Here is a 14,984-nt window from a genome sequence, read left to right on the forward strand (position 1 = left end):
TTGGCCAGTAGTGTTTACTTAAGTGACTGAGATCTGCTCAGGGGAAAGCTGCACTAGTGGTTGACAACACACCAGTAAGAGTATATCATACCATATTGTTGAGTCGGTCATCCACACTCTCATTGCTCCAGTTTGGCAAATCTTGATCATTCATGCCTTCTTCAAAAGGACCTCCTCCTGTGGCCATACTGGCTATAACAATATTCTGTAAAACACGTAAAAACTAAGCTTTTTAACACATAAAAACAAACTTCAATTTTTAGATTATCCCATGAACATTAGCAATACAGAAGTATAGAAGAGATGCTGATCCTTTTTATTCTTTTTTAAAGTTGCTATAGGGTGCATGCACTCACCTGGGCTAGAGAGAGGGTGGGAAGGGAGAGTGCGAGAGGGAGGGAGGGAGGGAGAGGGAGAGACAGACAGAGAAAGAAGGAAAGAAATTCAAGAAATCACTCTCCAGGGGGATGCCCATACCACAATCACTTCCCCATTCTCATGTCGAGACTTGTGGCATATACACATGCACCCAACGTGTTTTTATTTTTTAAAGAATTAATTTTATTTATTCATTCATTTAATTTGACCATAAAGAGACAGAGACAGAGACAGAGAGAGGGAGAGAGAGAAAGAGAAGGAATGTAAAAAATAATAATCTACTTCAACATTTTAAATTGGATCTAAGAAATAACTAATCAGTGTCTACTTGCAGCCAGAACTGAAAACTTTAGAATGATGGGCAGGCCATATACCACATGAACCAAAGAAAAGGCTGGTCTGGGACCAGCAGTTAGTGTAATGGCTATGTTGCTGAACGCCCATGTAGTTGACTGCAGTTCAAGTCCCGGACCCGATGGCTTAAAATTCACGCCGGGTGCGTGTGCACATATGCCCGAGATCCCGCGAGGAGAATGGAGGAGAAGGGATTGCGGTGTGGCCATCCCCCCGGGGGATGATTTCTCGCTTTCTGTCTCTCAGTCTTTCTGGTGAGCGCACGCACCCTACAGCAAAAACCTCTCCAAAAAAGGAAAGAAAAAGCTGGTCTGTGAAGAGAAAGTTCTGTTCAGCAGAGGCACTCAGAAGTAGACTCAGGGTAGTGAAAGAAAGCAATGTAAGAAAGCCAGCCACCAGGTCCGGGACTCAAACTGTGGTTGGCCATGAGAAGTGTCCAGCACCTTAACTACCACACTACCTGCTGGTCCCCCCAGTGTTTGTTTGTTTGTTTTTTTCCCCCCAGTGTGTTTTTCAAACTACTAGATCTGGTGGTCTGGGATTTGAAGCACGCAGTTGGTCATGTGGGATGCAATCGCCTCAACCTCCATGCAGCCTGCCAACCAGAGATCCTGATCTTATGAAATAAATTAATAAATAAAAACACTGTCGACTGCACATCAGAGACAAAATTATTTAGCTGCTACCCGCATGTTATAATTAACATGGTAAGTTAAGTAGCTAGAATGACAGAGAAAGGAAAACTTCTGAATATCCATTTGACACACTAGCCTGGATGCTTTAAGATTATTTTATTTAATTTATTTAATTTATTTAATCCAGCCCTAAAAGGCAAAGCAACAAGACAGAAATTATTAAAAGTTATCAGAACTTCTCTTAGAAAAAGTCTGTTCTAACAATGAACGTGAGGCAGAAGAGATACTCCAAGGACATGGCATTAGGTGTGTGCCAAAGACTGAAAGGGAGTAGACCTGCTCTGCATGACAAGAGAAAATTCCAGTTGTAATAGGAAAAAAAGTGAAGGTGACAGGATTCCACATAGCTGACTGCACGGTTTCAGTCCTGGTACTAGAGGCTTGAAAACACACTCAGAGCAGTGCATATATGCCCAAAATTCTGAAAGGAGAAATGGAGAAGGGACTGTGGCATGCCTATTCCAATGGGGAGGGGTTGCTTTCTCACTTCTCCCCATTCCTTTTTCTCTCCAGCAAGCACGCATACCCTGTAGCAATTTTTTTTTAAAAAAAGAAAGATGTATCAGAATGGTAATCAAGATGATGAGAAGGTAAGGAAAAAGCAGCAGAACTAGGTGGGTGAAGGACCAATAAAAAGCCAAGAGTGCAGTGGCTAAAAGATGTTTTTAAAAAATGCCACCTGTGTTTTTTGTTTTTGTTGTTTTTTTAAAGGTAGGATCTCACAGTGTAATGATCCTCCTCCTACCTCAGCCTCCCATCTGGGGCCACAGCACACAGTACCACAACCAACTCTTCCATAAACTTCCTCTCACTTCTCAATACTATGTTGCCCAGGCTGCTTCAAGCTCATGCTCCTCCTGCCTCAGCCTCCCTCAATAGCTGGGATCACAGGAATGCACTACCATGGTAAAGTTTTCCAAACTCACATGCCCTTCCACAAAAACTACGTGGGATTTTTGCGTGTGCACAGGAAAATCAAGGGAAGGACTGGATTTCCTATCTGTGTCAAAGAGATGTCAAACAGGGACCAGCAGTTAGCGTAATGGCTATATCGCTGGACTCCCAAGTAGTCGACTGCGGTTCGCATCCCGGACCCGGTGGCTTAAACTCACGCAGGGCATGTGTGCGTGCGTGCCCAAGATCCCGAGAGGAGAATGGAGGAGAAGGGATTGTGGCATGACCATCCCCCCTGGGGGGTGATTTCTTGCTTTCTGTCTCTATGTCTCTCTCTGTCTGGCTGGCGAGCACACGTGCCCTATAGCAAAAACCTCTCAAAAAAAAAAAGAGATGACAAACAGAATCATCAGTGGTGGAAGCAGAGATTCAGAAGCAGAGTTAATTATGAGAAAATAAGATTTCTACATAATTTTGTGTAAAACTTTGACTTTCTAGTAGCTGAGGAATTGTACAAATTGGGATGAGCATGGATGAAGGAGGAAAATTGAGGTAACTTTATCTAAAATTCTAGAGGCTGGGAAAACCATCAGATCACAGATAAAAAACTTAACATTCAAAAGAGTTAAATAATTTTGCCAAGGTCATTCAGCTAACACTGGCAAAAAAGATATAAATCCAAGCTTCTTTGATTCTAAGATCCTAACTCATCCCATTTCTCATGGCATAATTAGCAGAAAGACTATCATCTATTACAAAGTAGGATTTATCCTGGGGATATTTTTTTTTCCTCCTAGGGATATTTTAACATTAAAATATCTATCAAAATAATATACTACATTCACAGATTAATGTGGATAGCAAGTTAAATTTTTTATATATTTTAACTTTATTTATTATTATTATTTTCCAATGTGACCAGAGAGAGAGAAAAAGCGAGAAAGAAAGCCACCAGGTCCGGACTTGAACCATGGTTGGCCATGTGGGAATCCAGCGCCATTAACCATCACACCACTTGCCAGCCCCACAATTAAATTTGGATCATCTCAATACAGTGATGTGATAATAAAATTCAACACAATACAAATTTGAAAAATCTTTAAAATTCCAAATACTTCCTCACAGTTATATATTTTTACACCATTTGTGTTCTTTTCAATGAGCATATATTCATTTAATAATTCTCTGAAGAGATGAAAAGTATGAAGGGATCTTTAAGATCATTGAAAATGTGTATTATAAAAAAGCTATGAATGAATTATAAACATACAGCAGTACCAAAATTAAGTTGTACTTTTAATTCATATTGCAATGAACTTTTTTTTTAGGTTTTTGCCATAGGGCACATGTGTTAGCCAGATAGAAACAGTGAAAGGCAAAGATGAAATCATCTGGGTGGGGGAATACCATGCCACGATCCCTTTTCCTCACTCTCCTCCTCTGATTTCTGGGCACACCAGTGACCTGCGTTATGTTCAAGCCACCAGGTGCAGGATTCAGACCACGGCTGGCCATGTGGGAGTCCAGTGCCTTAAATACCACGTCACCGGCTGGCCCCTGATATGAACATTTTTAAATCCCATCATACATTTTAAACCAGTAGTCAATAGTATGCTTAAATTAAGACACGAAAGACATCCCTATTAAAGACCAAAACAAAAACGTCATACATCCATTACTGTTTCAAAGGTCCCATCAAACAGAAAAACATGAACAGAAATACTAATATTAAAAAGAGAAAAGCAGTATTCTTAAAGGACTTGTCTTAAAAAACCCTAGAGAGGGAACCAGCAGTTAGCATAATGGCTATGTCGCTGGATTCCCACACAGTCGACCGTGGTTTGCATCCTGGACCCGGTGGCTTAAAACTCATGCCAGGCGTGTGTGCGTGCGTGCCCAAGATCCCGAGAGGAGAATGGAAGAGAAGGGAATGAGGCATGGCCACGTGTGTTCATCAACAAATATTTTTCCATTTCTTATTTCCTGTATATATATATATATATACACATACATTTATATGAAACTAGAAATGGAAAAATAATGACGATAACATGTATGATTAGGCCACTATGCAGTATATTTTGGATGGGAAATCACGTTAAGTATGCTGTGACAATGTTCAGGGAATGAATGTAAATTAATAAATTAATTTAAAATGTTTCAGAAGAAAATTACAGTGCACTTGTAACTAGATTCTAGCTTTGTCCAAAGTTTTAGTTTAAGGTATTTTTTTGAATCAGTAAAATGTAAAAAAAAAATGTAAAACATAATAATAATAAAATTAAATAAGAAAAAAATAATAATAAATGAAGTTAAATAATTAAAACATAATGTGCAAAATAATACCACTTATAATAGTGACAAAAATATAAAAAATATCTAGGAATAATAATACATCTTTGTCACACATGAAGCACTATAAGACACTATTAAAAGAGAAAATCTGGAGACCAGCAGTTGGCATAATGGCTATGTTGCTGGACTCCCATGTAGTCAACCATGGTTCGAGTCCCGGACCTGGGGGCTTAAGGTTCGAGTCCCGGACCTGGTGGCTTAAACTCACGCCGGGCGCATGTGCATCTATGCCCAAGATCCCGAGAGAACAGAGGAGAATGGAGGAGGAGGGATTACAGCGTGACCATCCCCCATGGGAGGTGATTTCTCGCTTTCTCTCTCCGTCTTTCTGGTGAGCACTTGCGCCCTATAGTCAAAAACCTCTCCAAAAAAAAAAAGAGAGAAAATGTGAAGAAGTAGAAAAACAAACTACCCTACAGGGAAAACTAAATGTTACAAACACAACATTTTTAGAAATGTACATGCTTAATTTAATTAAAATAAAAATCCCACTGAGATTCTTCTTGGAAGTTGACAAAATGATTGTAAAATTCATCTTTAAGAATAAATAAGTCAGAAGAGACCAGCAGATGGGGTAGTGGACTGGACTGTAGGCACTGGACTCCCACATCGCCTACTACAGTTCGAGTCCTGGACCCAGTAGCTTGAAAATCAAGCTGGGATGGGAGTCAGCAAGTGGCGTTGTGGTTAAGGCGCTGGACTCTCACACTGTGGACCACAGTTTGAGTCTTGGATCTGGTGGCTTGAAAAATCACACCAGGTGCGTGTACAAAACAAATCATGCTGAGCACATGTGCATGCATGCCCAAAATCCCAAGATGAGAATGTAAAAGGGACTGTGTGGCATGGTCATCTCTCCTGGGGGAGAGGGGGTGATTTCTCACTTACTCTCTTTCTCTTTTTCTCTTCCTGCCCCCAGTGAGCACATGTGCCTTTATTGATTAAAAAAAAAAAGAAAAAAAAAAGTTAAAAGAGGGCAGGGGCCAGAAGGCAATGTGGTAATTAAAGCACTGGACTCCTACATGGCCAACCAACCACAGTTCAAGTCCTGGACCTGGCAGCTTGCTTTCTCTGTCTCTCTGTTTCTGTCTCTCTGTGGTTGAGCACATGTGCCCCATAGCAAATTAAAATAATTTTAATGTAATTTAAAAAAGAATAAATATATCAGAAAAAAGTGTAGTATGTGCAAAAGGAAAGCAAGAATACGACAGGTAGCCTAGCTGCCGGGGCGCACTGACGGTACCACTGCCTGGGAAGCTGGGGGACTTAGGGGAGGCCCAGGTCTGGTTCTAGGGCTAACCTCAACAAGATATTCAATAAGCTGAGTATCTTCCTAGGTAAAATAATATCAGCCCAATAAAGGGGATCTATAAATATACCCAACTGGAAAAATTAATCATAGCTCACATTTATTTTGGTTACTACATGTTAAGTATCACACTAAATATTTTATGTCTATTAGATCATCCTATCTTTACAACTCTATGATATAGGATTATTAAACTAATAGGGTAATTTGCTAACAATTTCGAAAAAAATTTATTTAGAGCTTACCCTGTCTTTCTTAACTATGATTCTTCATCTCAATCACAGAACACAGAAAAATGGTTTCAGTCACTATTTTTTCAGTTCTCCCAGGAGACATACCCAGCACCATCCCAGACATAGAAATTAACCAACAGTAAACCTAGATGCCTTAGGGCCTGGCATTTAATTACCTTCTAATTAAGAAAGGTGGCCTTATATCACGACATCAACATGACATGATTAAAAATAGGTAAGATAAAAAAGTCAAGTGAGGTTAAAAAAAAATAAAGTAAAATAGACTTTGGATATACAAATCTTACTAAATTTGGAACACACACACAAAGCCAACAGATTTTATTCACATAAAAGTGAATCCTGGGCCCAGCAGGTGGTTGGTGGCTAAGGCACTGCATCTGACAAGGCTATAACTCTGTGGTTTGAGTGTAGACCTGAAGGCCTGAAAAACACGCCAGGTGCATGTGCATGCATGCCCAAAATCCCAAGAAGGGATCACGGCATAGCCAACTCCCTGGGAGTTGACTTCTTTACCTTTCTGTCTTTCTCTACCTCTCTCCACATACCCTATGGCCAAAGAAACAAACAAAAAGAAAAGGTAAATCCTAAGTATGCTGAGAATATTTAGCAAATGACAAGTTGGGGAGAAAAATATCTGAAAATATAGTACACAATCAATACTCTTATTATATAAAGAATTTATTTCAGAACACACAAGAAAAATAGCATGAACAGTCAACTTACAAAGGAAATTAGTAAACAAAATAGTAAAATATTAATAAAATCTAGCTATAAATGAACAGACTATTAAATTTGCTAAGCTTCATATACATTATCTATTACCTAATCATGACAACAGTAAAGGGACACTGGAACTCTCAGACACTATGCTTAGACTGTAAATAATATAACTGGTCTGGAAAGCTTATGGCAACGCTGCATCAAACACCAAAACTAGCCCAGCTTTTAAGCACAGCAGGACCTAGATTCTGCATGGCCCACTACAGTTTGAATCCCAGCCCAGAAGCTTGAAAAACATGCCAGACACATGTGCCCCCAAATCATGGCAGGATGGAGAAACAGAAAAAGACTGAGGCATGACCATGCCCCACTGGGTGCTACCTCCTCTTTTTCTCTCTAGTGAGTGCATGTGCCCACTAGAAAATAAAAAAAAACCTGAAACTGAGTTTTTGACCCAGTTAGTCCACCTTTCCATATCTTACTTGGTACTGAAGTGCTACAATTACGATCATTTTTCAATTTAACAACTAAATGTCAAATGACACGCTGGATACTATTAGTCTAATTTCATGAAAATAATTATTGATTACAGGGTAGGAATGTGATGACCTTTGCTCTTTTCTCTGTCATATATTTTCAGCAACAGTTGACATAATTTTTAATCTAGAAATGTATTTAAGAACTTTTAAAAATGACTAATACCCATAAAAAGGTATTTTCAGTGAATTCAAACAATTTATTTAAACAAAACATTTCACAATGGCTCTTTTCTGGATGCAATGACATAATCTGTATTACTAAAGAATAGCTCAAAAGGCCAGCAGGTGGCATGGTGGTTAAAATGCTGGACTCCCATAAGGCCGACTGCCTTTCAAGTCCCAGACCAGGATGCTTGAGAATCACGCCTGGTATATGTCTGTATGTGCCCAAATTCCAGAGAGTGGAATGGAGAAGGGACTGTGGTGTGACCAATCCCCCAGGGGCTGATTTCTCACTCTGCCTCTCTCTGTTGCCTCTGTCTCTCCAGAGAGCACACATTCCCTATGGAAAAAAAGAAAAAGAAAAGAATAAAAGAAAAATAAAGGAGTTCAAAATGTAGACATGCAATAGAGTTGACACTCATTAGTTTGGAAACAGATAAAATATTTGTTTAATCTTTAAAAAAAGAAAAAACATTTCCTAAATATTATCTATTAAGTTACACAAATAAACTACTTTGTCCAATGTTATATTGGGATTGCCATACTATTGGGCTGCATAGAAAAAAACACATCATGACTTTTCCAACAACTCAACAGACTATTTATAATTTACTATTAATGGTACTATCTATGTATGTTTAAAAGGCACACTACTACGGAAGTAAAATTATTGGTATCAAGCTAAGGAAATAATTGTATGTGGGTGAATTATCAATATATTGGATCACCAGAAAAGTCACAACCTCACAACCTACTTTTTCATGTTTTTCTATGCAAAAATAAGTCATGACTTTATCAACCACTCAATATTAATATTTACATTTCTCAAAGAGTGAACACTTCCCCCTACAAAAATGTGAACATAATGGCAAGTCATGTCTTTTCTTCATTCCAACCTCTCTAACCATCATTACAAGTCACCATTAAAAATGTGGGATCTGGAGATCAGCAGATGTTAATGGCTACATCACTGGACTCCCACGTCATCAACAGCAGATCAAGTCCCAGATCCCAGCAGCTTAAAACTTATACTGGGTACATGTGCATGCATGCCTAAAATTCCAAGAAGAGAAAGGAGAAGGGACTATGGCATGGCCATCACCCCTGGGGGCTGATTTCTTGTTTTTCTGTCTCTCTCTCTCTCTGGCGAGCACACGTACTCTATAGCAAAAATCTCTGGGGGAAAAAAAATTACAACTACAGGATCTGGAGCCAGCAGGTGGCATAGTGGTTAAGGTGATGGACTCCCACAGGGCCAACTATGGTTCAAGTCTCAGACCTGGTGGCTTTCTTTCTCACTTTCCCTTTCTCTCTCTGGTCAAATTTTTAAAAATACATAATGATAACAAAATTAAATAAATAAATCTTAAAAAAAAAAAAATGATCTGAGCTCTAGCACATGGCATGGCAGTTACATTGCTGAACTCCCACATGGCTGACCACACTTTGGGCCCAGACCTGGCAGCTTGAAACTCATACCAGGTGTGTGTATGGGGATCTATGCCCAAGACACAGGAAGGAAAATGCAGAAGGCATTGTGGCGCGGCCGTGCACCCAAGGAGGTGATTTCTCATTTTCTGTCTGCCTCTCCGGCAAGTACTTGCACCCAATAGCAAAATTTCGCTTAAAAAAAAAAAAAAACCACGGGATTTTGGAGCCAGTTGGTGGTGTGATGATTCAAGTGCTGGTCTTCCACATGGCCAACCACAGCTTGAGTTCCAGACCTGGAGGCTTGAAAATCACACCAGGTACGTGTGTGAGAGTGTGTACACGTGCCCAAGATTCTAGGAAGAGAAGGGATTGTGGCGTGGATATCCTCTCTGGGGGGTGATTTTTTTACTCTCTCTCTCTCTCCTCTAGCTGGCGAGCATGTGCACCCTAAAAGCGAAACAAACAAAACATACGCTCTTGGGCCAGCAAGTGGTGTGGTAGATGGGGAACTGGACTCCCACATGGCCAATCGTGAATCCAGTCCCAAACCTGGTGGCTCGGGGATTATACTCAGCACACGTGTGTGCATGCCCAGAATCCTGACAATGGAGGAGAAAATACTGTGGCATGGCCATAACCTCCTGGGGAGTGATTTCTCACCATCCTTTCCTCTGTCTCTCTCCAGCAAGCATGTGCACCCTATGGCAAAAACCTAAAAAAAAAGAAAAAAAAATCTTTAAAGATATAATAGTAGGGAGGACAAATACAAGAGACGGAGTTGGGGAAATGACTAATAGAAGGAGGGTAGGAGAGGCTCAAGGGAGAAATACTTAGCAAAAGCAAGAATGTAAAATTCTCCACTGAAAATGATGTTTACAGTTATATCCTTGATTTGTCTGTCACATACAGCAGGCATACTTTGAAAACCCACACACATTGTGTTCTATAAGGGATGTACAACAATGAAATGCGAATAAGACATCATTAAAATGAAATAAAACGAAACAAGTGAAACTACAGGATCTTGGCAAGCTGTGGCAGCACAAGCAGGAGAGTGCTGTTGTACAGTGGCTGAAGCTGCGCGAGAGCCCTAGGTTAGATTCTCTACCCAGCCTACACACGCCAGGCACAGCGGCATGCCTGTCATCCTAGCTAACATGACGCTAGGACAGGAGGATCACCACATGGAGAGACCCTGCCAAAAACACCTGTCTTGCTGTTTCTTGCGGATAGCACACACACAAACCCAGTGAACATTCCTAAAACCTGCAGGACTCTCTGTAAGTGTGGCAAGCACCAATCTCATCAAGTGACACAATACAAAAAGGGCAAGGATTCTATATATGCTCAGGGAACGCGGCATTATAACTGGAAGCAGGGTGGCTATGGTGGATAGATTAAGTCTATTTTCCAGAAAAAGGCAAAAGCTACAAAGAAGATTATGCAAAGGCTTGAATGTGTTGAGTCCAACCAGCAGATCTAAGAGAATGTTAGCTATAAAAAGATACAAGGACTATGAAGAGCAAGGTCAAGTGGTTCTGTTCTAAGCTTCATCTTTTCTTTTATTATAAAGACAAAAAATCTTGAGGTGATTATTCACCTCTTTTGATTACACTTGGTCTTTTTATGAGAAGAAAGTAATCAATAAAATTCCCCTAATGGGGAAATTTGAAAGAAAAAAAATACCTGTCTCTCTCTCGGCCTCCCTCTTTCTCTTACCCTACTGTACACTCTCTCTTAAACAACAAACACAAATGCAAAAACCAGAAGCTCTGCCCTTTTAAATTTTATTCTTTAGACACATTAATATAAAACTAGCATTTAGGGGACCAGCAGTTGGCGTAAGGGCTATGTCGCTGAACTCCCATGTAGTCGACTGCCGTTCGAGTGCCGGACCCGGTGGCTTAAACTCATGCCAGGTGCATGTGCATGCATGCCCAAGATCCTGAGAGGAGAATGGAGGAGAAGGGACTGCATTATGGCCATTCCCCCTGGGGGGGGTGATTTCTCGCTTTCTGTCTCTCTGTGTGACCTATAAGGTCAAACCATATATTCTTTACACACACACACACATTCAAAAATCCTGTCTAGTTTTTTCTAAATCTCAAATCCACTTGCTTCTTTTCTGTTGTTAAGTTTGCTATAGGACATGCATGCACTTGCTGGAGAGAAACAGAGAGAGAAGAGAACAGAGAGAGAGAGAAAGTGAGAAATCACTCCCCAGGGGGATGCACACCCTGCAATCCCTCCTCTTTCATTCTCCTCCTGCAATTTTGGACAGGCAAGCACAAGCATCCCGCATGTTTTTCAAGCTGCAGGGTCCAGGACTTGAACTGCTCAGTCAGTCATGAAGGATCCAGTCACCTTAACCTCTGCACCACCTGCTGGCCTGCCACTTGATTCATTCACAAATAAACGGTCAAATATACTACTGAGAAAACTGGTTTTCCAATATAAGTTAACATAATTATCCTACATTTTTATTACTCTTATCTATCTCACCTTACATGCTAAAAGATTTCATATCTGGGACCAGCAGTTGGTGTAATGGCTCTGTCGCTGGAATCCCATGTAGTTGATAGCGATTAGAGTCCTGGACCCAGTGGCTTAAACTCACGCCGGGCACATGCGTGTGCGTGCCCGAGATCCTGAGAAGAGAATGGAAGAGAAGAGTGTGGCGTGGCCATCCCCCCGGGGAGGGGGGATAACTTCTCACTTTCTGTCTCTCTTCCTCTCTCTGTCTTTCTGGTGAGCACATGCAGCCTATAGCAAAAAACTTCTCAAAAAAAAAAAAAATCCATATCTAATTTTATCATTCTTTTTATACTACTAAATGTCAACTATACAGTAATCAAACTAGTGTTAAAAACTCTAGATTACCCTCACATTCGATTTTTCCTGAGTTACATTTTTCTTGTCCTATTTTGTTAGTCTTTTAGTAAAAAACAAAGAAGCCAGCGGGTGAAATAGTGATTAAGGCACTAGACTCCCACATGGTTGACTACGGTTCGAATCTTGGATCCAGTGGCTTGAAACTCATGCCAGGAACATGTGAGTGCATGCCCAAAATCCTGAGAGGAGAATGCAGGAGAAGGGACTGTAGCATGGTCCCCCAGTTGAGGGTGATTTCTTATTTTCTCTGTTTCTCTTGTGAGCACACATACCCTACAGCAAAAATCTCTCTCTCCAAAAAAAAAAAAAAAAAAAAAACTGCACCCCACTCTAATTAAGATACAAATCAACTACCAATTTGTATTTTCTCAGAACAGTTGCATTTTAGATCTTCACAGGGGAGCTGAAAATCTGTCTGCTATTGTAGAAAGGTTTATACATATATAAACTGTGAAAGCTTTAAAAGAGTTAAATTCACACTATTTCTTTTTAAAGAACAATTATTTCTAAAATACTTTTACCATGACTCCATCTAATTCTCACTCTTTAACTATATAGCTTCTAAACTGCCCTTAGCAAGTAATTAACTTTTCCTTAGTGAACCTGTTCCCCAGCACTACCAGAGAATACCTTTCTATAACCAGCATCTAACAATGTACTATGCATAACAAATATTTAAAGTAATTTTAGACAACTAAAAGAACTTGTCAACCATAGGTACAACAAAGTCAAAACGCAGAGGAGTTTATGAAGAGAAAAGTCTACAGAAATAGATGATAACTTAAGATTAAATGGATTTGGGAAGAAAGGTTATCCAAATAGTTGTTATAGGATAAATTCAAACTCAAATGAACTGACAAAATTCCATGAAGATGAAGAAATCTTAATGGTACTGCATAAACCATTCTAGTATTTAATATTTAGGAATAACATGTCTCTAGCCTAACAAAGGAGTAAAGGCAGATCAAAGTGGCAAAGGGCAGCAAACCCAGAATGTTTCTTGGTAGAGAGGGCCTTTAATCACACACTGGCCTTTTTTTGAGAAAGAGATGTTTGCATGTGTACACTCACTGGAGAGACATAGAAAGGGAGAAATCAACCCCCAAAGGGATGACAATGCTGCAATCCCTTCTCCTCTTGGGATTTTGGGCAGGCATGTACCCCGTGAGTTTTAAGCAGCAAGGTCTGGGACTCAAACCCTAGTCTACTATCTGGGAGTCCCGGGACATAACAATTATGCCACCTGGGGGTCCCCACAGTGGCATTTTGATAGCAGTCTCCATGATAAAAGTTTTCAACTATAATACAAAGGACAATAATACATATATGTGTGTGTGTGTGTGTGTGTGTGTGTCAGATTACCTGTTTAGAAGCTAGTTTTTGCAGCTCAGAAACAACTTCTTTCCTGCTCCACAAGTCAAAGCTGTTGCCTGCTTATGATTAGGGGAAAAAAAAAAAAAAGACGAGTAAATTCTTTGTTTACACTATAATGTACAGAATAACCCAACACTAAATGTGTTTAGAAACCAACAAAAGTGGAAAAATACAAAACTTATCCATATTTTAAACTCAAGTTACCGTAATCCTTTTGGAAAACAATATGATACAAATTCGTGTTTAAATCCTCTAAACTTTAGGGCCTTACCAAACGGCAAAGTAACATCTTAATATCTACTTTGGGCTACAAGGAAAATGGTTAACCCTATTTATCATTTAAACGGCCACGCCAACATTCGCTTTTCCGATGTGCTCAAGTCATTAACTTACTGTCACTCCAACTATTTAAGAACTTCGATACCAGATGAAGAAAAACGTTTGCCTGTTTCAGAGCTAGCAGCTTCATAATAAAGTAACCTGGACACTACATAAACACGAAATTTACCTCTCAGTTCAAAACCAGTATTGCAATAGAGTCCAGCGGCCCCCGCCGGGAAGGAGCTAGAAAAAAAGAAAGGAGCAGGTGCACCCTGAGCGCCGCACCTCCCACTCGAGTAACCAGAGAACACCAGAAGGCGGAGTCGGGAAAGCGGTTATGGGGTGGGGGTGGAGGGGCGCCCAGAAAGCCCGCTTCTTCCAACGCCAAAACATGATCGTTTACCGGTAGGACATGCCACACAGACCGCAAACCTGCCAGGAACACACACACACACACACACACACACACACACACCACGGCGAGCTCCGGAGGGGTGGGCCGCGCGCAGGATGGAAAGTTCGCAGACCGGCTTCCCTAGCGGGGCCTAATAACATCTAATCCCCAAACCCCCGTTTCTGCAAAGCAAGCAGAGCACGACTCGCACTTGGCACCATCCCGTCCATATTCCCCCATCCTAGGCCCACTCTAACCGGATCCGCAGTAAGGAATGGAAAGGCGAGCAAGGGACAGGACGCGGAGGGCTATTATTAATACAGTAATATTCCCGTCGCCAGTGCAAACGCTTCTCGCCCCAAGTCAGGAACGCCTCCCCAGACCCTCGGCTCTAAGACTATCACAGACGGCAGGAACCCCGCTGCTCACAGCCCGACCCAAACTCCCCGTCAGCCCTTCTCCACTCCAAATTCTGGGCACCGAGGGCCCCGCGGAATGCAATCTGGGGAAGGGCGGAGGGAGGCGGGGACGGGGACTGGGGCCGCCAAGGCCTCTAAGAGCGCCACTCCGCAGCCCCCGCCCGCTTCCTCCACTCCCCGGGGCATGCCCGAGCCCCGGCTCCAGGAGGCCTCCCCCGCAGGGCGAGCGGGAGGGCGGGGAGTGCGCCGGGGACCTGGGGACGCCAGCACGCCCCTGGGTGCTGGCCGGGGACGTGGAGCAGCCGGCCAGAGGACCCAGGGGCCTCCGGAGGAGGTGCTGCCGGCCCGACGGGGTCCACGGTCCCGGAGCCGTCGCCGCCCGCCCCTGCGGCACGCTGCCCTCGGTTGCCAAGGGCTGGGGACGCGCAGGCGGTACCTGTCCACGAAGCAGCGTCCCCTGCCAAGGGCGGAGTGGCGGTCAGCCCCCGCCGAC

General features: G+C 41.8%; 1 protein-coding gene across 22 annotated transcripts in view; it reads right to left on the bottom strand.

The window, feature by feature from the left end:
- The window catches only part of PCM1 (pericentriolar material 1), a 120,682-nt gene extending 105,704 nt beyond the window's left edge, over positions 1 to 14,978 (bottom strand). For 20 of the 22 annotated variants that reach the window (XM_027772340.1, XM_027772338.1, XM_027772337.1 and 17 more), the window contains exons 1-3: positions 14,928 to 14,978; positions 13,346 to 13,413; positions 92 to 205 (exon numbers count right to left, since the gene is read on the bottom strand). In XM_027772340.1, the coding sequence (XP_027628141.1) occupies positions 92 to 187 (96 nt within the window). In that variant the 5' untranslated portion in view covers positions 188 to 205; positions 13,346 to 13,413; positions 14,928 to 14,978. Of the gene's footprint in view, positions 1 to 91; positions 206 to 11,593; positions 11,615 to 13,345; positions 13,417 to 14,927 lie in introns of those variants that run through there. The other 2 variants (XM_006149676.3, XM_027772330.1) reach the window with 2 other exon arrangements.
- Positions 14,979 to 14,984: the final 6 nt, after the last annotated feature.

Source organism: Tupaia chinensis, unplaced genomic scaffold (genome assembly GCF_000334495.1).
Source record: "Tupaia chinensis unplaced genomic scaffold, TupChi_1.0 Scaffold000271_1, whole genome shotgun sequence".
Lineage (NCBI taxonomy): Eukaryota > Metazoa > Chordata > Mammalia > Scandentia > Tupaiidae > Tupaia > Tupaia belangeri.